Below are 24,258 nucleotides of genomic sequence, written 5' to 3'. Positions count from 1 at the left end.
TCCCTTTCTTCATCTGCATTCTGAACATAAATTGTGCCATTTTGTTCCTTCACAGATTCTTCCAAAGGAATCAGTAAATCTTCCAGCTCCTTCTGCTGGGACAAAATGAAATCCAGCTCCTGATCCAGTCTGTAAAAACAAAGTAAGCGTGTTAAAACAGATGGGCAAAAAAAAAAAAATCTTGCTCTTAAATTTTTAGGCCGAGACATATTTACCTTCTTTGATCAAGCTTTACTTTCTCCAGTTCTCTGTGTAGCGAAGTGATCTAAAAATACATGGGAGAAAAACTTGGTTATTTATTCATTTATTTTAAACAATGATGCCTGCCTGCTGAATCATCCTGTCCTCTCACACCGACAGAGAGGTGCGTTTTTGATTTTTTATTTTGCAAATTGGCTGACATACTTGATAATTTCAGTTCACACATTGACACATTGTTAAAAACAACAATTAAGATACTATTATAGACGATACATATTGCACACTCCTAAACATAAATGCTAAAGTGTAATAGCACAATTACATCTAAACACAGAGAAAATCAGCCCTTGATTGTCACTCTCCTGAAACATGTATTCAGGAAAAACTAAAACACATCAGTGTTACAGTTTAGTGTCAACACTGACTGTTTTCTAAGGAAAACATTACATTTGTTCAATCAGTGATAACAAACAGTTTATATAAGTTTTACTAATATATTTTATTCAGTCATGGGCTACATATAAAGCTAATCGCAAACCATGCTTAAACATAGGGAAAGAAAAACAAAAATGCAAAGCAAACAGAACAGCACCATTAGTACAGTATAAGGAGCCCTAATAATAAAATGTCATAAGGTACAAATTTTCTTAACTAGTGCTTTTTAAAATTTGAATCAGACCAGTCTAGCCACATTTGTCTCATCAGAGCTGTCATCACAAGCTCATAGAAGGCAGGAGATGCAATGGAGGGAAAAAATTACATTAAAAATACATTTTGTAGAAGCATTAGAAAAGGCCAAGTTTAGAAGTGAATCTGACAAAAAAAAAATTAAAAGTACAAAAGCATTTACTTTAAAACTTATTACCTTTTCTCCATTCTCAATCAGCATACGGTCCCAGGCATTGACCTGAGTTGCTTGATGGAGAAAGTGCCTTTCCTGGTCTTCAAGTTCCAGACTCCACTTGTTAATCAGATTCTCTAATTGAACATAGGTCATGACAGGAGGAGTGCTACGAGATTCATAAAAGAATAAGTAAGTACAAAAAATAACAAAAAAAAAAAAAGGTACACAGTAATAAGCTAAGAACTAAAAATGAGTGATAGGACTTGTATTCGTAATAAGAGTTTTCTCAAGTTAAAAGGCACACTGGCCAAGGAAGGGTACAATAATTTCTCCCACCCAAGAACTTTAAAGAGTAGCTTAAAAAAAATGATCATACAATTTAAAAAGACAATGCTTTTGATTGATTCTTGGCATTTCAAGAGTATACTGTTTTAGAATTATATGGTTAGGACATTTAGGAAATTTAATTATGACAAAACTCCTTGTTTACATATGCATTTGGTTGAACAATGTACAGGTAGTCCCCAGATTACGGACATCTGTTCTACGACACATGAACGGGGCCGCAGCTGCAACACATGCGCCTCAGTAACTGGCGCTCCGTCATCTTCGGTCTGGGGACGCTGCAAGCGGTGGCTAGACGGGGACGATTTCGCTGCTCATGCAGTGTAGTGTCCATCGGGTGGCTCCCGGCGGCAAGCGATTTCACTGCCCGCCCACCACATATTGCTGCCCATTCATTCTCGGTGGGCGGCTGGTAATGCTGCAAGCGGTAACCCGGTTGTGGCTGAACGGAGGCCATTGAGGGTGAACGTGGTGAGGGGGCAGCATTGTAGTGTGCCTCGGATGGCTGAGTGTTGAATGGGGGCAGTGGTGCAGAGGACGCTGCAGGTAGCATACTGTAGTGGAGGGGACTGTAAGGTGGGCTGGTGATGAACCGCCCCTCACTGCCCCCATTCATTCTCAAAAGCAAGCCTGCTTGTACTGTTATGCACATAGCAGGAAGTCGTATCTTGTCAGTACAGGGTGGCCAGATCTATTTATGCAGATCCAGATCATCTGGATGACTTTGATTTATGCAAGGATGATTCCAGTTCAGAGCAAAGATGATTCTTCGTGTCGTCAGTTCGCACACTGGTCCGGGATTTTTCGGGTGATTTTCTTTGTAATAAACTGAATAAGGTATAGTGTAATGAAAATTTCATAATTAGATCTGGACCACCCTATACATCAGATGTGTTGACGGCTGGTGCCTCCCTGCTGTGAAAGCATGTACTGTGCTGTACAGAAGAGCTCATCTTAACCTTCTGTCTTCACCCTTCAAAAATGTCTCTGAAACATAAATCTGATGCAAGTGCTGGTGATACAGTAAAGAAGAGAAAAACCATCACCATTGAAAATAAAGTAGAAATAATAAAAAGGTCAGAAAGAGGTGAAACTCCATCATTCATTGGCAGAGCACTTGGTTACAGTCGGTCAACAATAGCATTTATTAAAGTAATGTACCTGTTCCACCTTACATACAAATTCAACTTAAGTACAAACCTATAGTCCCTATCTTGTACGTAACAAAGTAGTGGCAGGGGAAAGTGTAGTTAAGCAGCATAGGATGGTGGTCTGTAGGATGACGGAGATCAAGAAGAGGAAGAGAGTGAGGGCAGTGCCGAGGATCAAATGGTGGAAGTTAAAAAAGGAAGACTGCAAGGTTGAGTTTAGGGAGGAGGTGAGACAGGCATTGGGTGGCAGTGAAGAGTTACCAGAAAGTTGGGAAAATACAGCAGATGTAGTAAGGGTGACAGCAAGAAGGGTGCTTGGCGTGACATCTGGACAAATGATGGAGGAAAAGGAAACCTGGTGGTGGAATGAGGAAATACAGGAGGAGTATATAGAGGAAGAGGATGGCAAAGAAGACGTGGGACAGTCAGATAGATGCAGAAAGTAGACAAGAGTACAAAGAGATAAGGCGCAAGGTGAAGAGAGGTGGCGAAGGCTAAAAAAAAAAAGCGTATGAGGAGTTGTACCGATTGGCTAGACAGAGGAACCAAGCTGGGAAAGATGTGCAGCAGGTTAGGGTAATAAAGGATAAATATGGAAACATACTCACAAGTGAGGAGAGTGTGTTGAGCAGAAGGAAAGAGTACTTTGAAAGGCTTGTGAATGAAGAGAGAGAGAGAGCGTGAGAAGAGGTTGGATGATGTGGAGATAGTGAATCAAGAAGTGCAACGGATTACCAAGGAGGAAGTAAGGACAGCTATGGAGAGGATGAAGAATGGAAAAGCCGTTGGTCCAGATAACATATCTGTGGAAGCATGGAGGTGTTTAGGAGAGATGGCAGTGGAGTTTTTAACCAGATTGTTTAATGGAACCTTGGAAAGCGAGAGGATGCCTGAGGAGTGCAAAAGAAGTGTACTGGTGCCGATATTTAAGAATAAGGGGAATGTGCAGGACTGTAGTAACTACAGGGGGAAATAAATTAATGAGCCACAGCATGAAGTTATGGAAAAGAGTAGTGGAAGCTAGGTTAAGAAGTGAGGTGATGGTTAGTGAGCAGCAGTATGGTATCATGCCAAGAAAGAGCACCACAGATGCGATGTTTGCTATGAGGGTGTTGATGGAGAAGTATAGAGAAGGCCAGAAGGAGTTGCATTGTGTCTTTGTAGACCTGGAGAAAGCATATGACAGGGTGCCTCGAGAGAAGCTGTGGTATTGTATGAGGAAGTCGGGAGTGGCAGAGAAGTACGTAAGAGTTGTACAGGATACGTACGAGGGAAGTGTGACTGTGGTGAGGTCTGCGGTAGGAGCGACGGATGCATTCAACGTGGAGGAGGGACTATATCAGGAATTGGCTCTGTCCTTTATTTGCAATGCTGATGGACAGGTTGACAGACGAGATTAGACAGGAGTCCCTGTGGACTATGATGTTTGCTGATGAGATTGTGATCTGTAGCGATAGTAGTGAGCAGGTTGAGGAGACCCTGGAAAGGTAGAGATATGCTCTAGAGAGGACAGGAATAAGGGTCAGTAGGAACAAGACAGAGTACATGTGTTTAAATGAGACAGAGGTCAATGGAATGGTGAGGATGCAAGGAGTAGAGTTGGCGAAGGTAGAGGAGTTTAAATACTTGGGATCAACAGTACAAAGTAATGGGGATTGTGGAAGAGAGGTGAAAAAGAGAGTGTAGGCAGGGTGGAATGGGTGGAGAAGAGTGTCAGGAGTGATTTGTGACAGACGGATATCAGCAAAAGTGAAAGGGAAGGTCTACAGGACAGTAGTGAGACCAGCTATGTTATATGGGTTGGAGACAGTGGCAATGACCAGAAAGCAGGAGACAGAGCTGGAGGTAGCCGAATTAAAGAGGCTAACATTTGCATTGGGGGTGATGAGGATGGATAGGATTAGAAATGAGTACATTAGAGGGTCAGCTCAAGTTGGAAGGTTGAGAGACAAAGTCAGAGAGGCGAGAATGCATTGGTTTGGAGAGGAGAGATGCAGAGTATACTGGGAGAAGGATGCTAAGGATATAGCTGCCAGGGAAGAGGAAAATAGGACGACCCAAGGGAAGGTTTATGGATGTGGGGAGAGAGGAGATGCAGGTGATGAGTGTAACAGAACAAGATGCAGAGGACAGAAAGATATGGAAGAAGATGATCCGCTGTGGCGACCCCTAATGGGAGTAGCCGAAAGAAGACTATATACCTTTACATGCAATTGTTTTTCTCCTTTGACAGCAAAAATATTTTTTCCAAAAGTAGTACAAAATTCAGTAATTTTATCATTATACCTTAATAATCTTTACAAAATACAAATTAGAAAACCAGTTAGAAAGGAGTGATATCAGTTAGTTGCTGAAATAGTTGCTTGAGGTAAGCAGTCTTGTCTACTGTTTGTCAGATAGTGAAGAAGAATGCAACACATACAATAAGTATTCTCTAATTATTGATCAAGTAGATATTTTCCCATGTAATCATTAACAAGTTGGTATGTAGGTGGCAGTTTTATTGGATCATTCCATATTTACAAATTCGTTTAATGATGCCATACAAATTATTCCAATGAAGCATTTTTTGCACAAAGACTCTAAAAGCAGTAACCATGAGCAAACTTGACTATATACTAAAGTGTATTGCTTGTTTACAATACAATGCACAACGACATTCATGCCCTTTCTTAGTAGACAAAATCCTAAAAACAGAAGAATAACTACAGACTTATTCAAGTCAAGCTTTCTTAATTAACATTTGGCTTTAGTCTCAACAAGAATTCTGAATAATTTACCTTCTCTCTGTCAAAATATTTTAGGTGCTGCCCAGTAACTCAGAAAACAGAACAACAAAAATTAAAAGCCACTGTAAAAATTTGAACTGGTTACTTTTATTTTCTAAAGTTCTAGAAATAAACAAATAAACATACTGATAGCAGACTCATGGGTAAATAAATATAAAAATTTAATATGAATGATACATACTTTAACAGAAAAATAAGTCATAAACAAGAAATGTTGAAAAAAATACAGTTGTGCTTGAAAGTTTGTGAAAAAGATGTTTTAGGTCATATTTATGCAGAAATATAGAAAATTCTAAAGGGTTCACAAACTTTCAAGCACAACTGTATATATTACAGGTCTTCTTTCTAGTACTCCCGATACTTTATTAGGATACATTTTATTCATAGTCTTTCGATAGACAGAAAAGTTTGTATTGTAATATTTTATTTCTTAACTGTGCAAAAAAATTTCTGCAGCAACTTATTCATTAGAAAATTGAGAACTAGTAAGTTTAATCAATGAATGTTTAGGTGAACTGTCATGCAAAAATAAATAAATAAAACAAACATATCTTGAGAAGGAGAAACTATAATTTTATGAAGCCAGTGACAAGAAAAGTTAAAGTGGTTTCATACCTGACAGCTGATGTTGTTGCTGTGATAGCAGTCGTTGCGGTTGATAAAGTACCAATTGTACTTGCTCCTGTTGACTTTAGCGGTAATGAGAATGCTGGTGTACTACCAGTTGTTGTAACAACTGAAACACAAAAAATATAAAGTATGTCATTGTGAAATTACTGTTTTCAACTTTGCTATCTCTTATGATAAATGTTCAAGTTGACTTTTTTCCATTGTTTACATTAATTATTACAAGTATACTATATCTAGATGATAACTATCATTAAACTCTGGGTGTCTTATATCAAGCATAGAATCAGATTACCTGCTGTAGTTGTACTTGAAGAAGGAGATGCACCCACAGGCTTGAGGAAAGAGAGCCCTGCTGCTGTAGTAGTAGTAGTAGCAGTAGTTGTAGCAGATAAGGCTTGTGCTCCAACTTGAAAAAGGTAAAATAGAGAAGGACACTTAGAATAAAAGATATATCAGCTAAAATTATATTATTACAGAATACCACTTATAAATTAACATCTGGTTACTGTAACTAATATACCTACTACTTGAGTGAAGAGTAAATGAATGATTGAATGAAGAGTAAAAAGGAAGGAAAAAAACTGCATACAGTGAAAAATGCAATGGAACACATTTTTTAAATACATTAGAAAACCAACAAAGACACTACTTTAGTAAGCATGTCCATCTTTATGCTACCTATAAATATGCCTGAAATAGACAAGAGATTACAAAAGCATAAATATACTTGGTACTATAATTATTGGAATTTTATTCCAATCTCTCTACTAATGGAAAAAGCAGTAAGACAGAGATTTCATGATTTAGTGTAAACAAAAACAGGATCAGGAGCATAATGATAATTTCAGAATTCTAGAGATTTATTTAAAATCTGTTAACAGAGTTTTAGATCCTTCAGATCCATGAGCAGAGAGGCAGAAAAAATATTTCCCAAAATGTTCTGTGTAAGTAGTGCATTTTTAAGAAGCAGAAGTTTTTCAAATGATGATATAAGCAGTCCATTCAAAAATACAAATAGGCACTGGATGAAAAGATCCTGGAAATCAAAGAGCTTATGTCGCGGTGTGTAGCTCTTTGGATGTTTATAGTAAAGACAAATGAAGAATAAATCTGGAAACAAAATGTACAAGATATATCAAAAAAGCAAAATGACCGTAGCACAATAAAGACAATTCACATTTCAACAATGTAAAAAGGTACATTGTAAAATGTAAAAGATTCTGGTAACTAACATGTAAAGCCAGGAACAGGTGTGGGAGTAGAAGTTGTAGCAGGTGTTCCGAAAAGGGAAAGTCCAGCTGAAGTGCTTGATGAAGCTGTAGTTGCAGTACTACCTGGAACCCAAATTGCAATGTATTAACAAAGGAAGCTCCTCTATAATATTGAATATAAAACAACGTTCATTTGTATAGTATACAACATTCTAATTTTCAAAGGACATGCATTTAAAAACCAACATAAAAATCTATTAAGAGCAACCTAAAAAATTAGTCGAGATATACATCTAACATACCAGAGTCATAAAGCAAAATCAGTCTACATGCTACCCTTCTTTCTACTAAAAACATCCATATACCCAAAGTAAACAATTGTAACAATTATTCTTTGCATTATGTTATTTATGTACTATTGACAAAAAATCTATACAATAACAACTACTTACATTACTATAGCTCTTTTCTCACTACTCAAAAGATTTAGATTACACTACATAATGTATTAAGAGTTTTAAGTTTATGCACTTTGTCACTGCAGAAGGATCACACATTTTCAAAATCTAGGACACCCAGTCTATCCAAAGGATTGAGTTCTCTCTCATGCCTCAATCAAAAAGGCTAAGTAAAACAGACTAAAGAGTTTAGATTAAGAAACTAAACAATGCTTTAAATAATTTATTCACAGATTTTTACTGAATACAATTACAATTGTAAAACTGTGCAATTGTATTTCCATTATGCATTCCCTGAACCAGTTTGTTTTAATTCAGGTTCACAGGGAACCAGAGCATATTCTACAGGGCTTTGGAAAAAAATAAGCAAACCCCACAAAAACGGTTAGTATTTTTTATTATTATTATTTTTATTTTCACTAAAACCCGGTGGGGTGAGTGGAAGAGGAGAGTGCACAAGGGAAGACCTAGAACCCTGGATGACGAGGAGAGATTCTGTAAAGAGGAAAGGTCTCAGGTTTTATTGGCACAGGAAATGTTAAATGCAGGGGTACCAATCTGGGCACATGTCATTTTGTTAAAAATAATACATTTTTACCCCCCTCAGAATATAATTTATTTCATTTAAAGGTTGGATTTCTGTAATTTTTTTCAGTGTGAGATTAACACTAGAATTACCAGAGCCTATGAAAAAACTCGCAGATCCGTCCCACCTTAAATCACTTCTTAAAATCGTTCTCACCTCTCCACCAGCGTCTTTTTTTCATCTAAATGTGCTGATAAACACATGCTGCAAGCAGCCGGCTATTCCATCGCCCCACCGACAGAACGTGCATGAACTTCTCCCAGCTCATGCCTTGATTGATTATCTGGGAGTGAAGTGGAGTTTTAGAGTGGAAACAATAGATTGTTATTTGGAACACACTCATTTCATGTGTGTTCCGTTTCTACAGAAATCTGTGTAAACACATTGTTAAAACAGAAACTTTTTCATATTTTAGTAATAAATGTTACAAAATGTAGGCATAAACTATAAAATATGTGAAGCCTGAAGGCCAAAGATCAAATAAACACTTTCACAAAAGGTTCAAGAATGTCACAACAGCTTCCGTGGTGTATTGGTAAGATTTGGTCACTCAGAGCGCAGTAGACTTGCCGTACCTCAGAGACCCGAGCTCGAATCCCTGCTGGGGAAAAAATGTTTTTATTTTTTATTTATTTTTTAACCTTCGCCGTTCTGCCTGCCTGAACTCCCTGTCTATCTATATAGTAATAACAGTAAATGTATTATATAGCAGCTTCCCTGTCTGCCTATCATATAGTGCCTTTCCTTCCTATCTATCTATATATCTATTTCCTTAGCTGTTTTTTTTTTATATATCTATTATACAGTGCCCTATGGGGTGCCAAACAGGCAATCACAATGATTTTCGGAATATATAAAGTCATTCCGGGGCAGGGATGGGGTGGTTTGAGTTGGGATCGTGAACGCGGCAGAGAGAGTAACAAATTACACCGGCTGTTACAGACTGGGATCAAATGTATGTTTTTATTTTAAAATAGTAAGAATACGTGCAGCTCATTTTTCAAAACGGACTCATCTGGAATCAAACCCGAAAAGTTCAGACTACCAGTCAAGAGTGGATACCATTGCGCCACCACATCGCTCTTAGCAAATGCATGTCAATATCGCATTCTAACGCGGGTTATTTTTCTGTAGTTATATTTTTGAATAAATGCGCACTGGTTCTATTATTTGTACTTTTTGTGAAACCTTTTCTTTGATATTTGGACATCAGGCTTCACACATTATAAAACTTCATGTCTACATTTTGTCAATTATGACTAAAACATGAAAAACATTTCTTTAACGTTGTGTGTACATAGATCTATGTAGACACGGAACACACATGAAATGCAAGTGTTGCAAATGATATAGTATTTATAAAAGGTGTCATTTTGCTTGACTTCTCACTCTATACAACTCAAAGCAAGTGACACGCAGGTAAACAGACTTGAGCTGAGAAAACTGTGCGCTGGTGGGGGATGCGATAGTAGGTTGCTTGCTGTTTGCTGCTTAGCTACAAATTTAGAAGACAAAAGACGTGACGGACAGGTGTGAAGCGTTTTAAGGTGGGATGGATCTACGAGTATTTTCATAGGCTCTGCTAATTCTAGTGTTAAGGATTAAGATAATTCACCAAAAGATTTTTGTTTCATCTTTACAAGGGGTGCCAATAACCTGTGATACTTTTCGGTCTAAGCAACTGGTGTTAGTGGCAACAGCATGCCAAAAATCAAAACAGCTCTCCGAAGTCCTCAAAAATAAGCTTGTTGGTGCCTATAAGACTGGGAAGGGTATTAAAGCCATTTTCAAGCAATCTGCACTTAAATCATGTAGAACTGAAGAAAATTTGAGACCACCATTTTGTATTGTTGCATTATACAGTACTTCCAGATGAGGACTGAGCCCCCTACTACAATTTAAGATTCAGCCAGAGCAAGTCACAGACTGATTAGGCAGAGTCACTAGGTACATACAGTGCATCTGGAAAGTATTCACAGCGCATCACTTTTTCCACATTTTGTTATGTTACAGCCTTATTCCAAAATTGATTAAATTCATTTTTTTCCTCAGAATTCTACACACAACACCCCATAATGACAACATGAAAAACGTTTGAGGTTTTTGCAAATTTATTAAAAATAACAAAAAACTGAGAAATCACATGTACATAAGTATACACATCCTTTGCTCAGTACTTTGTCGATGCACCTTTGGCAGCAATCACAGCCTCAAGTCTTTTTGAATATGATGCCACAAGCTTGGCACACCTATCCTTGGCCAGTTTCGCCCATTCCTTTTTGCAGCACCTCTCAAGCTCCATCAGGTTGGATGGGAAGCGTCAGTGCACAGCCATTTTAAGATCTCTCCAGAGATGATCAATCGGATTCAAGTCTGGGCTCTGGCTGGGCCACTCAAGGACATTCAGAATTGTCCTGAAGCCACTCCTCTGATATCTTGGCTGTGTGCTTAGGGTCGTTGTCCTGCTGAAAGATGAACCGTCGCCCCAGTCTGAGGTCAAAAGCGCTCTGGAGCAGGTTTTCATCCAGGATGTCTCTGTACATTGCTGCAGTCATCTTTCCCTTTATCCTGACTAGTCTCCCAGTTCCTGCCGATGAAAAACATCCCCACAGCATGATGCTGCCACCACCACGCTTCAATGTAGGGATGGTATTGGCCTGGTGATGAGCGGTGCCTGGTTTCCTCCAAACGTGACTGGCATTCACACCAAAAGAGTTCAATCTTTGTCTCATCAGACCAGAGAATTTTGTTTCTCATGGTCTGAGAGTCCTTCAGGTGCCTTTTGGCAAACTCCAGGCGGGCTGCCATGTGCCTTTTACTAAGGAGTGGCTTCCGTCTGACCACTCTACCATACAGGCCTGATTGGTGGATTGCTGCAGGGATGGTTGTCCTTCTGGAAGGTTCTCCTCTCTCCACAGAGGACCTCCTGGAACTCCGACAGAGTGAGCATTGGGTTCTTGGTCACCTCCCTGACCAAGGCTCTTCTCCCCCGATCGCTCAGTTTAGATGGCCGACCAGCTCTAGGAAGAGTCCTGGTGATTTCGAACTTCTTCCACTTACGGATGATGGAGGCCACTGTGCTCATTGGGAAATTCAAAGCAGCAGAATTTTTTTCTGTAACCTTCCCCAGATTTCTGCCTCAAGACAATTCTGTCTCGGAGGTCTACAGACAATTCCTTTGACTTCATGCTTGGTTTGTGCTCTGACATGAACTGTCAACTGTGGGACCTTATACAGACAGGTGTGTGCCTTTCCAAATCATGTCCAATCAACTGAATTTACCACAGGTGGACTCCAATTAAGCTGCAGAAACATCTCAAGGATGATCAGGGGAAAAAGGATGCACCTGAGCTCAATTTTGAGCTTCATGGCAAAGGTTGTGAATACTTATGTACATGTGCTTTCTCAATTTTTTTTATTTTTAATAAATTTGCAAAAATCTCAAGCAAACTTTTTTCATGTTGTCATTCTGGGGTGTTGTGTGTAGAATTCTGGGGAAAAAAATGAATTTAATCCATTTTGGAATAAGGCTGTAACATAACAAAATGTGGAAAAAGTGATGCGCTGTGAATACTTTCCGGATGCACTGTATGTCTACACGGCTGGCAGTCTCAGAAGTGTGCCAGGATTTAACTATGTGTAAATGAAGACTGTGACTTAAAATCACTAGAAAAGTTACATAATGTGACAGAGTCTTAAGAAGGAGTATGTAAAAATTTCTCCAAGTCCAAGTCAACATAGGAGACCAATGGACAAATTACGAAAAAATTTTGCCAATAAGTTTTTTCTTACAAAGTCAGCAAAACCGCTACTGAAGCTGTGTGTGTAATTATTTCTTTACCAGCACACAACTGCATTTCTGAGTAATGTTTGTGTAATAAATAACAATAGAAATAATTATTTGTATAACTAGACCACCTTTATATGTATATTACTGAACTAAAGATCAAATATCATACAAATACACTGATGAACACACATCTTTTCATAGCACTCTAGCAAAGTTGAGCACAAGGAAGTTACCCATTACAGATGCAGTTCCAGTTTATTACAAGGCGCATCCGCACTCTCTGGCACAAGGCCAATTTAGAATTGCCAATCAGTCCAATGTGCATTTCTCAGTGATATGGGTGGAAAACCAGTATACCTATAATTACCAGCAAAGGCATAGAGGACATGCAAAAACAATACAGAATAATATTAACAGGTCATGATATGAAACCAAGTTGCTAGAGCAGCAATACAGCAGTACTAACAATGATACTACCCTCTTAACCCTAATCCTACCGACTGGGGTCCGATTGGACCCCAAGCATGATTGTGCTAGCGCTATAAAAACACGGAGCGTTATTGAGAGCCGCCATTTTAGGAATTTGTTGCTTCGCCAACGGTAAGTCGAAATCAAATATTCTTTTAATATTGTGAATATTACTGGGTCGCCCGCAATTATTTTGTTGCTGGGGTCCGAACGGACCCCAAAATATTTGGCATTTTCTGGGATTAGTCACTGACTGTATAACTGCTAGTTTTTCTGCATTTTAGGTGTAACAATGTCAAACCGTGGGAGATATGCTAAATACAGTGCTGCAGATGTCCTGAAGGCAATTTTCAATGACGACGATGACTCAGATTTGGAAGATTCGGACAACTCTAGTCTTGAAAATGACCACATCTCTGAACAGTCCGATCATGTACCGAAGCAAAACAAATCAGTTATCGTGTTGTCAAGCATGCATCATGATTCAACTGTAGAGGGTGAGAAGAAAAAACCACAAGTCATCCTCCATTACAATGCAACTAAAAGTGGCATCGATAATCTTGACCACTTGTGTACAATGTTCACATCAAGAAGAAAAGTGAATCGTCGGCCTGTTGTACTCTTTGGCAATTGTGTTGATGTTGGTGCTGTTGCTGCGTTCATCATTTTCATGGCAAAATTTCCAGATTGGAAATTATCTGAAGACAAGCGCGAAGAATATTTCTTTTAGAACTCGGACAGCAACTCGTTATGCCTCTAATCGAGCGTAGATCAAGTACGCCAATGGTTCAGGCCCCAATCCGGATAGCCATGAAGATGATGGGAGTCGAACCTCATGCTCGAGAATTGAACAAAAGGGACATTGTTGAAGGGAAAAGAAAGAGGTGTGCTTTTTGTCCAAGAGATGTTGACAAGAAAGTTCGTCAGGCATGTGGAAGTTGTAGAAGACCTGTATGTCTCAGCCATAGTAGACAAGAGATCTTTTGTGATGAATGCACAAAAAACTAAATGAGTGCATTTCTTCCAGTGTCGGAATTTTGAAACTCATTGCAAACATTGTCTACCATTAGCTTTTTACGTACACAGTATCTCTAGCTCATATGTAACACGAACACTGGACATAATGTCGTTGCGAAGGTACATTTGTTGGATTTCTTTATAATTCTTGAGTAAATATGCTGAAAAAATATTCTGTTAAGTTCAGTTTTGTTTTCTAAACAATAAACAGTATGTCTCACGCATTAACATCCGTTCAGTGACGATAACTTTCATCAACAATCAAAGAAACCTCATGGGGTCTGTTCGGACCCCAGTTGGTAAGATTTGTATGTAAAATATGTTGGTAAGATGAAGGTTAATCGTATTTCTTTCCAAAAAGAGATATATTCTGCTTTTCTTACACTAACACACATTTACTCTTTTTCAGAAACACAACTTTTAACCTTGCATAGTGCATCACCATCAAACTCGGGTACCGATGCTGACAAGAATGCATTTTTACAGGAAAGACTTAAGCAGCAACTGAATTTATGTAAAAGCTACTTTGATACAACTTGAAAAAGGAGTAAGTGGGAGGAACAAGAAAATAGTGATTACTAAGTGAAGAATTACCAAAGAGCAGAGTTTACTGTAATACTAAGGTTAAAACACAATGATATGGCAGCTTTTTTGCAAAATGTTAAAAGTATTGGATTTTGATTCTGCAATATATTACAATTTATTATTGTTTTTTACTTGCATGAGGTTAAAAACGGAAATCAAACTGTATCTCTAAAGATAAATAATATACCAATCTATTACACCTAAAACACTTCATTTATTCCATTTAACTGTTTTTTAATACTTGAAATGGATGTAAAGGGTTCCCTACAGGATCCACTGGAGGACTGGGAAAAAACAATTACAGTGCATAACCTAAATTAAGCTGCAAGTTGAGAGTTAAACCTTTATAATTAAATTAGGAAGGTCAACCAATAACATTACAGTTACTCTAAACTTAAAGTAGGTATTAATTTAAATATATATTTGATAATGGATTTTGTATATTGCCATACATGTGTAGTACTAGTCATTACAAGATCATAAAAGTGCTGTTTTCACAATTAACTACTTTATTAAACTTTCAAATATTTTGTACATAGAAATTATAAATTTAGTAAATAACTTTTTCTTTTAATCATATAGATTTTCTGCAGCTTAGAACAGATTTATACTTAACAAGCGTGAGAATTTTGGCTAAAGGAAGCTTGCAGGATGTATGTGAACATTAAAATGGAGAATAAGCAGTGATTTCACTAGCATTTTTGTCACACAAAATATTTGTAGTCCCACTTTGCTCAACAAGTAAAAAGAGTGTTTCACCACTTTCTCTTTAATTACAGTACATTAGTTTGCACATGTTGCAAGATGAACATCACCAACTACACAAAGTTTAACACTTTGCCAGTGCGTCTACAAACTGAAAAGAAAGGGAGTCATGTCAACCACCTCCTCTATTCAAAAGGAACTTTTCAGCAAAGCTGTTGTGCATTTTTTTTTTAAATTTTGGAGCAAAATGTCAATGCTTTCCCCATTGGAAAAAAGATTGTCTATCATGTATGATTTGAATATACTGTACTTGAACTTCAAATATGGATGCAACAATTCTAGACTGTAGAGTGGCCAAATCTGCTTGCAAATTACACATTTCATATGTTTCCTGTATCACTAAGTGAACCTAGACATTCCAAATTTGGATATGGCATTTGGAATTAGTACTTCTGTAAAACACTTATGGTATAAGTTACCATGGCACCTCTTACAAAAATGAAAAACTTATTCACAAACTTATAGTACTCTTAGAAATTCACCACAAAAAAATAACTGAGCATCCCAAGGGATGTCAGAAGCAATGTACTTTGTCATGAAAGTACCAAAAATGTATAAAATAAACATCCCTTGAAATGCTAAAAAATAAATGTCAAAAATGATTGTAACACTATACTTTCCCTCATTTCCAAGTTTATTTGGTACAAATAATTAAATGATTAAAAAGGTAAATTTACAAAGAAAGCAGAAAGGGCTGACCATACCCTTAGCTTTGCACATTAACTCTGAATTTAAGCAGTTGAAAGAATAGAGTTTGATAGGGTTATATAAAAATAAATAAATAAATAAATAAAAAAAAATACCTGCAGGCTTACTGCCAAAGGAAAATACTGTCGCTTGACTTGTTGCAGCTGAGGTGCTGGTAGATGGAGTTGGAGCCACAGACCCAAGAGAAAGACCTGAAGAATTTCAGAGAGAGAGAAAAAAAAAAAATAAGACACAGTAATAACACCAGATTTCTTAAAATCAAAGAGTGTCAAGGAAAATGTTTTTCCAAATAATACAACACAGAACAGACTTAATCATTTTTAACTGAAATAACTAATGCCCAAAAGTGTAAACCAGGTCCAGTAAATGGATAAAATGTACAAGTAAATACATACACCAATTAAAACTGAAATGTGCATTTAATAAAAAAAAAAGTCTAGTTACATAAGTATGAACACATAATGAGGGATTTTATCCGTTTTCAGTTTTAATCAACCACATTTTCAGTAATGCACAAAGGTAATTTGGGGAATAGATCCCATAACAATAAAAAAAATCAGCTGCTTCAATGAGATTTCATTTAAAGCTATTTGGTTGTGTAATGCACAAATTACCATGGTCATAAAGTAACTAATAAAACATGTACAGAGAGATAAAAATATTGGGGGTTATATGAAATACTTTTAAAGGCATTAAATAGATAATTGGACTTTCTGGATTTCATCACTAAGAAATAGAGGAAATATTAAAACACTAAGACACTGTAAAGTTCCAGACATTCCTATGAAACTGGTGACCAGGCAAGGAGAAAGTTCATCATTGTAGGCTACAAACAGGCAGTTATTTTTGACAGTAACAGTTACTATCTGTGTATTACCATCATTTTATCTAATCCCCATAAGTAGGATGTATGGGATGAGTAGCATGACTAGTAAACTAGTAATCACAAAAAAATAAACAACCACCAAGCCTGTACAGAATCATTCTCCCAAAAGAATGAAAAAAGCTTTATACTCTGATGAGACCAAGATAAAAATGTCTTGTCCTTAATTCCAACAAATACAGTTAGGTCCATAAATATTTGGGCAGAGACAACTTTTTTCTAATTTTGGTTCTGTACATTACCACAATGAATTTTAAATGAAACAACTCAGATGCAGTTGAAGTGCAGACTTTCAGCTTTAATTCAGTGGGCTGAACAAAAAAAATTGCATAAAAATGTTACGGAACTAAAGTATTTTTTTTAACAGAATCCCTTTATTTCAGGGGCTCAAAAGTAATTGGACAAATTAAATAACGGAAATAAAATGTTCATTTCTAATAATTGGTTGAAAACCCTTTGCTGGCAATTACAGCTGAAGTCTTGAACTCATGGACATCACCAGATGCTGGATTTCCGCCTTTTTAATGCTCGGCCAGGCCTTTACTGCAGTGGCTTTCACTTGCTGTTTGTTTGTGGGCCTTTCTGTCCGAAGTTTAGTCTTCAACAAGTGAAATGCATGCTCAGTTGGGTTAAGATCAGGTGACTGACTAGGCCATTCAAGAATTTTCCACTTCTTTGCTTTAATAAACTCCTGGGTTGCTTTGGCTGTATGTTTTGGGTCATTGTCCATCTGTATCATGAAACGCCGCCCAATCACTTGACTGCATTTAGCTGGATTTGAGCAGACAGTATGTCTCTGAACACCTCAGAATTCATCTGGCTGCTTCTGTCCTGTGTCACATCATCAATAAACACTAGTGTCCCAGTGCCACTGGCAGCCATGCACGCCCAAGCCATCACACTGCCTCCACCATGCTTTACAGATGATGTGGTATGCTTTGGATAATGAGCTGTTCCACGCCTTCTCCATACTTTTTTTCTTGCCATCATTCTGGTAGAGGTTGATCTTGGTTTCATCTGTCCAAAGAATGTTTTTCCAGAACTGTGCTGGCTTTTTTAGATGTTCTTTAGCAAAGTCCAATCTAGCCTTTCTATTCTTGAGGCTTATGAGTGGCTTGCACCTTGCAGTGCACCCTCTGTATTTACTTTCATGCAGTCTTCTCTTTATGGTAGACTTGGATATTGATACACCTACCCGCTGGAGAGTGTTGTTCACATGGTTGGCTGTTGTGAAGAGAAAGGCTGTTGTGAAGGGGTTTCTCTTCACCATGGAAATGATCCTGCTATCATCCACCACGGTTGTCTTCTGTGGACATCCAGGTCTTTTTGCGTTGCTGAGTTCACCAGTGCTTGCTTTCTTTCTCAGGATGTACCAAACTGTAGATTTTGTAATATTGTAGCAATTTCTCGGATGGGTTTTTTCTGTTTTCGCAGCTTAAGGGTGGCTTCTTTCACCTGCATGGAGAGCTCCTTTGACCGCATGTTGTTTGTTCACAGCAAAATCGTCTGCATGTAAGCACCACACCTCAAATCAACTCCAGGCCTTTTATCTGCTTGATTGATAATGACATAACGACAGACTTGCCCATGAAATAGCCTTTGAGTCAATTGTCCAATTACTTTTGAGCCCCTGAAATGAGGGGATTGTGCTTTAGTTGCCTCACATTTTTATGCAATCTTTTTGTTCAACCCACTGAATTAAAGCTGAAAGTCTGCACTTCACCTGCATCTGAGTTGTTTCATTTGAAATTAATTGTGGTAATGTACAGAACCAAAATTAGGTCCATAAATATTTGGACAGAGACAACTTTTTTCTAACTGTATAACTACTGACAAGCATAGTATGAGAGCATAATGTTAAAGAGGTTCTTCTCTGCAGCAGGGACAGAAGACACTGGTCAGGATAGAGGTGAAAAATAAACGGCTCCAAAGACCAATAATATGGTAGCAAAAGAACTGCTGCTGTCTGGCTGAAAGCTGGAATTAAAGTAGAATTTCATCTCCCAAAACAAAACAAATTCAAACTACAAAGCAAACTGAACCAAGCAATGGCTAGCAAAAAGAAGAATCAACATTCTAGAAGAGCCTGGGAAGAGTGCAGACCTTAAAAACCCATTTAAAAAATAAATTAAAATAAAATCACCAAATAAGGGTTTTGTATAGGAGATGCTCTCGAAATTACAGAGCTTCAACTCTTGGCAATGACACGCGGTATAAAATCATGAAATGCAGCTGTGCTAAGCTAATAAGAACCTATTACATATTCCACAACTCTGTAATGGCCAGTGCGATTTTCCACACTATGGAGTGCTGGGCCAATAACAATTTCAGGACAGGCCACAGAATCAACAAGCTCATTAAAAAGACAGGTTCAGTTAGGGGATGCATTCTAGATCAGCTTGAGGTAGTAGAGGAGGATAGGATGAAGACAAAACTGAGGTCAATTATATAAAATCTGCTTGACACACTAGCATTGAGTACTTTTAGCTAACAAACTGAAGTGTGTCAAGAAATACTATTGGGGACCTTTTATAACTATGGCAATGCACCTTAATAATGCCTCATTGGGACTGCTCTTTTTATTTAGCCATGTCAGCAGTTTTTTTTTTGGTGTGCATGTTAAGAAAGTGATGTTGTTTAATATTTATTAAGCTTCTGCAAAAAAAGTTACATTTCACCAACTGAACAAAAAATTATTATCTAACAAACACATCATATATACACACAAGCAACCAAAGCATTATTGGTTTACCTTTAATCATTCTTCCAAAAAAAGATCAAATTTTAAATTGCATGTAGAATTTGGTATCTACTGCAGGTTTACTTATCTTCGGTTAGGTGATAAAAACAAAACATTTTGGTTAAGTTTAGCAATAATTATTACCCTTACAAATGAAACTGAAATCTTGAAATAGACTAAATGCTACTGTATTAAATAATTAAATTTAAAAAATCACTTAAAATGTTTAATATTTTAAAATTATTTCAAAATAACAAAATGCTCTCCTCAGCAAAATAAAACAATTATATATCCACCTGTTTGACCAATAGCAGGAGTAGAGCTGTTGCCAAATGGAAATGTTCCAGCAGGTGCTGCTTGTGTAGTTGCAGTTGCTTGCAACTTTGGTGCTCCAAAGGAAAACCCACTGCTTGGCTGGGAACTACTACTGGTTCCCAAAGAAAATACACTAGTTACTGGTTGCTGCTGCTGCTGTGTTGATGGTGCATTTCCAAAAGTAAATAATCCACCAGTTGAAGAAGCAGTAACTTGTACAGAAGATGATCCTCCAAGGGCAAATCCGGTCCCAGCAGATGGCATACTGTTACTAAGCATCAGACCAGTGGATGCTGTGGTCTGAGATGGATTTATTTTTGGCGCACTGGCACTAGAAAAGAAAACAAAATCCAACAATATTATACTCCTACAAATGGCAGAATACTTCCACCTACAGGTTTGATTTTTTTTTTTAATATGAGAACCATTTTATAGACGGAAAATAGGGATCGTGGACAGCCTTATATCATTTTTTTTTCCAACTATGAGGTACACAGCAGAATGAGATAATGGATAAATTTCCCAAAAACCTTGTTAAATACTAAGAACTTCATTTTAAGATTAATTGCTGATTAGTGACTGTTTCCCCAACACTTATCTAAATGTATAATAATTTTTTTTTGTAAATGAATGACTAAGCTAACCTAGTTATTATTCATAAAGGGCTTTATTTGGATCTTATCTTTAGTTTTGTCCACAAAATCAACAAACAAATTCACTGCGGTATCTCAAAATTCCAATTTTGCAGTCTGTGCCATTTATCTTATCGGTTAGTGCATTTGTCACCCAACTCAGTGAAGGAATTTTGAATCTAAAAATGTAATACACGTGTGTGTGAAAATTAATTTGTATTTTTAATAGTATTTACTTTTGTTTGGCCTATAGAGGTACAACAAGTAAAACTCCTAGCAAATCCCAACTACCTGGTAATAAACTCCAAGTCCAAAAATGGGCATGCAGGCTTCTTTTTGTCACTTTGGTTCCTGTGCTGTATGGGACCAATAAGGGATATTCCTTATCAGGTTTACAATATTCCTGTTTTTTTTTTTTTTTGAGCCTATTTCCAGCCTCCATTGTCTGTTGTTCTCCTCTCCATCTTTCTTAATTATCTTCTCCTATATATCCGATCCTATATCCTTGCCTTTAACCATCTTTCACTATGATAAGTCACCAGATTAGATCAGATTCCTTGATGATATTATGTTATGTGAGCTGTCCATTACCCTACTGATAACTGTGCCCCTTCCTCCCCCAACAAAAAAAGCCCAGGAGCATTTCTGTGAAATTCTTCGGTCCTCTACACATCTTTAATTTGCAGTGTTTTGCTTTTTATCACCTGCTCTTACTTTCTTTCAGTTTCTTTTCAATATTTTCAATTTGCTGCATGCAAAAAAATCTTTTCAACATAAAAAAAACTTGGATTTACATATATAAAATTAGACTTACCCAAAGGAGACATTTCCTACTGCATCTTGGGTTGGGTTTGCCGTTATTGTAGCCGAAGCACCAAAAGTGAATCCGGATGGTGCACCAGTATTTGCAGGTGTTGAAAATGGAAAAAGGCCTCCAGACGCCTGTGAAGTTGTTTGTGGTTGGGATGGGGTACCAAAGGGAAATGGACCCCCTAATGAACCTCCTGTATTGCTGACCCCTAGATTAAAACCAGTTGCAGTTGTTGCCGTGGTCTTTGGCGTTGGAGTGGTAAAGGAAAAGCCCCCAGTGGTATTATTGGGTGTGAAGGTAAATCCACTCATTTTGAATTCTGAAGAAAAAAAATTGAAATAACGGATATTTAAGTATTAAGAGTGTAATAAACACATTTAACCTAACACTTGGTTAGTAAAATGAAAATTTAGCTGGATTTGCACTTTTGTCTCAAGTCTTGACCTGAAGATTAAACCCGGGGACCATTTTTGTAAAGCCTCCATGTTCTTTCCTTGTCTACATGCGATTTAACCACATTCTCTAGTTTTCTCCAAAACTAGGGCCCTATGATTTCCACAACGGGCGGAATCACAGAATTAATGCATAAAAACAGATTTTAGGTTTAAAAATGGAAATGTGTGGAGAGACTGTTACAAACCTTCCCAATAAATTAAATGATTAAATAATCTATTTCTATAATTCAGATACTATTTTCTAGTTCTTGTAGAAATCTAGTCATTCATCTGTTTGTGCATGTGTTTCAAGAAGCCTGCCAGGAACCCCTGAGGCAGAAAACACCAGGTGGAATAGCTGGATCAAATCAGTAAGGTATCACAATGAACATACTCACTTCTACAAAAAGTTTTTTCTGGTTGGGAACACACCAGCTCAGGCTGTACCAAATATCCTAGATGCTAAAAGTGAAGTTAACCTACATCTTAGAGCTCTTACAATTCTGAAGAGCACTCACTGTTATACTGCAGTTTCAGCATACAGCATTGTGGAGCACCTGGGCTCCTACCTGATAAACGGAACTGCAAAATAAGGTTCAGTTGCACTAGTGTGCTGATTCATTAAAAGGAATGTAAAGTGCCATTTCATTATTGTTTGTTTTCTTGCAGCTGTTGCTACTTACAGTTTAAAAAAAAAAAAAAATCAAATCTGAATTAAGGAATAATAAAATGGTCAGTCAGTCATTATCCAACCCGCTATATCCTAACACAGGGTCACGGGGGTCTGCTGGAGCCAGTCTAAGCCAGCATAGGTTGCAAGCCAGGAAGAAATCCTAGGCAGGGTGCCAACCCACCGCAGGGCATGCACACGCCCACACACTAGGGAAAGTTTAGAATTGCCAAAGCACATAACTTGAATGTCTTTGGACTGTGGGAGGACACAGGGAGAACATGCAAACTCCATGCTGGGAGGACCCGGAAAGCGAACCCAGGTCTCCTTACCACAGTGGCACGGTGGCCCATAATAAAATGGTGAAAACCGAAAATCAAAAAAAAAAAAAATTAGTAAAAAATTTAAATAGATGCCATAGGGCCCTACAAATCTCAAATACATTCAGATCAGTATGATCAGCAACTGTAATTTACCATAAATGTCCATAAATTTACCAAATGACTTGGGGAAATGTGTCTCACTGGTACTAACTAAAGTGTGGGATTCCCATGTAAATCACTGAGAACACGATGGACTCAGTCACCTGGGCCCCATAGATATTTTTAATACATCTGTATAAGATGTATTTGTCAAAAACAGTTCCATTTGTTCTTTACCCATCACAGACACTTTTTCAAGTTGTGTTCCCTACAATATATACCGCCTAGCTCTTCCTGTTTACAACAAAAACAGCTTTACCTAACAAAATATTAATTTAGAAGTGATGGAAAAGCGTTCTGAGTAAGGTACATGATAGCCATTTTGTTAACCAAAAACTTAATTCACTTATTTTGTTTATGTAATTCACTTTGAGCCTCCCTAGACCAATACTCAGAAATGCTCCAGTCAAACAGCTGGCGATTTTAACTGCCTGATTTTTCACCCCAAGCAACTCAATCTGTGAATGGTAAATTAGCCAAAAAACTATTTTTTCGGAAGCTACTTTTCTCATTTTTCCAGTAATTTAGTTGTAGTGCTCCTTTATGTTAAGTATTACTGTACTTGAGGAATGACATGGTTTATATTGCGGAGAACAGACAGTCAAACTTTAGCAGACAGTGAAAACAGGAATACTGGCTGTTGTTAAAGAAAGTAAAGTAGTAAACTGAGAAATGGGAATTAGTGACTTCTTCCTATGCACAGAGAGGAATGACAGATATGTATGCTGTTCAGTTGAACTTAGAGTAGAAGGAAAAAGAGGCATGTCTTTGCCAGAAATGAAAACAAAAGCTTCTTCACCAAATTAATACCTTTTTGTTTTCTCCTTTACAAAGGCAATTTCCTCTCATAGATTAACACACAGTATTAAAAAAAGAACACTCCCTTGCTGGAGTGTAAGCGAGCTTGTGTTAATAAATTAAGAATTACTGCACTTGTTTTTTTATTTGTATTTTCCATACCAACCCAACTTTTTCCGATTTGGGTTTGTATAGCTATATAGAGGGATAGAGAGATATATTTTTGAAACTGCATGTGTCAGCAATAGATTTTAATAAATTTGTGCCCTGAACATGACTGTGTAAATAAATTTGAAGAACTTATTAATTATTTCGCTAGGATGGCTAATTAAAAAAATCTTTAACTGACAAAATTTCTTAAAATAAATATTTAGCATTTTGGAACAATTTCTTCAATTATTTATACTTACATAGACAATTTGTAAGTACTACAATTTGTCTATCTACTGGACATAAAACTGGCAAGTATATCATTAGAAAAAAGAAATGTTTCCCATTATAGATACAAGGGTCAATTCTTTTCAAACCTCAGTACAGCCAAGTGGGCCAAAGAGACTGTGTTCCTGGAGCTGTACGAATTGTGTGGCCTAGAGGCAGCTGGACAGGATTATGTGGTGCAGGATGCCAAACGACCCAGGAAGGGCCAGACAATTAGTACCTTGAAGTGTATGTTTAATGAGATCATAGATGAACACGCAGAAGCATCAATGTGTTGTGTTGCAGTAGCTGCTGCCTTACAGCTAGAAGCATTCCTGGGAGAGACCACAGTTTCTCGTTCAGACAAACCACTTAAGTACTAGTCAGTTAAAGTGCAATTCCTCAGTTTGTCTCAGATGTCAAAGAAATACCTTTCAGCTCCATGCAGTAGTGTAGAGAGTAAGAGATTATATAGTACACTTTCATATTGCTAGTGAAACTAGAAACAACCTTACAGCTGAACATCCA

The 24,258-nt window shown here is 37.5% G+C and overlaps 1 protein-coding gene across 1 annotated transcript in view; it reads right to left on the bottom strand.

Moving 5' to 3' along the window:
• Nucleotides 1–24,258, bottom strand: part of nup62l (nucleoporin 62 like) — a 50,104-nt gene that overhangs the window by 23,860 nt on the left and 1,986 nt on the right. Inside the window, exons 2-10 of the mRNA XM_039765913.1 lie at nt 20,933–21,248; nt 19,468–19,817; nt 15,644–15,739; nt 7,193–7,294; nt 6,253–6,366; nt 5,946–6,066; nt 1,067–1,211; nt 216–265; nt 1–129 (exon numbers count right to left, since the gene is read on the bottom strand). The exon at nt 1–129 is cut by the window's left edge and continues 6 nt beyond it. Of these exons, the coding sequence (XP_039621847.1) occupies nt 1–129; nt 216–265; nt 1,067–1,211; nt 5,946–6,066; nt 6,253–6,366; nt 7,193–7,294; nt 15,644–15,739; nt 19,468–19,817; nt 20,933–21,240 (1,415 nt within the window). The 5' untranslated portion in view covers nt 21,241–21,248. The remainder of the gene's footprint in view (nt 130–215; nt 266–1,066; nt 1,212–5,945; nt 6,067–6,252; nt 6,367–7,192; nt 7,295–15,643; nt 15,740–19,467; nt 19,818–20,932; nt 21,249–24,258) is intronic.

The sequence above is a fragment of the Polypterus senegalus genome, chromosome 10, assembly GCF_016835505.1.
Source record: "Polypterus senegalus isolate Bchr_013 chromosome 10, ASM1683550v1, whole genome shotgun sequence".
Classification (NCBI taxonomy): Eukaryota; Metazoa; Chordata; class Cladistia; order Polypteriformes; family Polypteridae; genus Polypterus; species Polypterus senegalus.
Note: the sequence above shows the minus strand (reverse complement) of the source record. Positions and strands in the feature narration are given on the sequence as shown.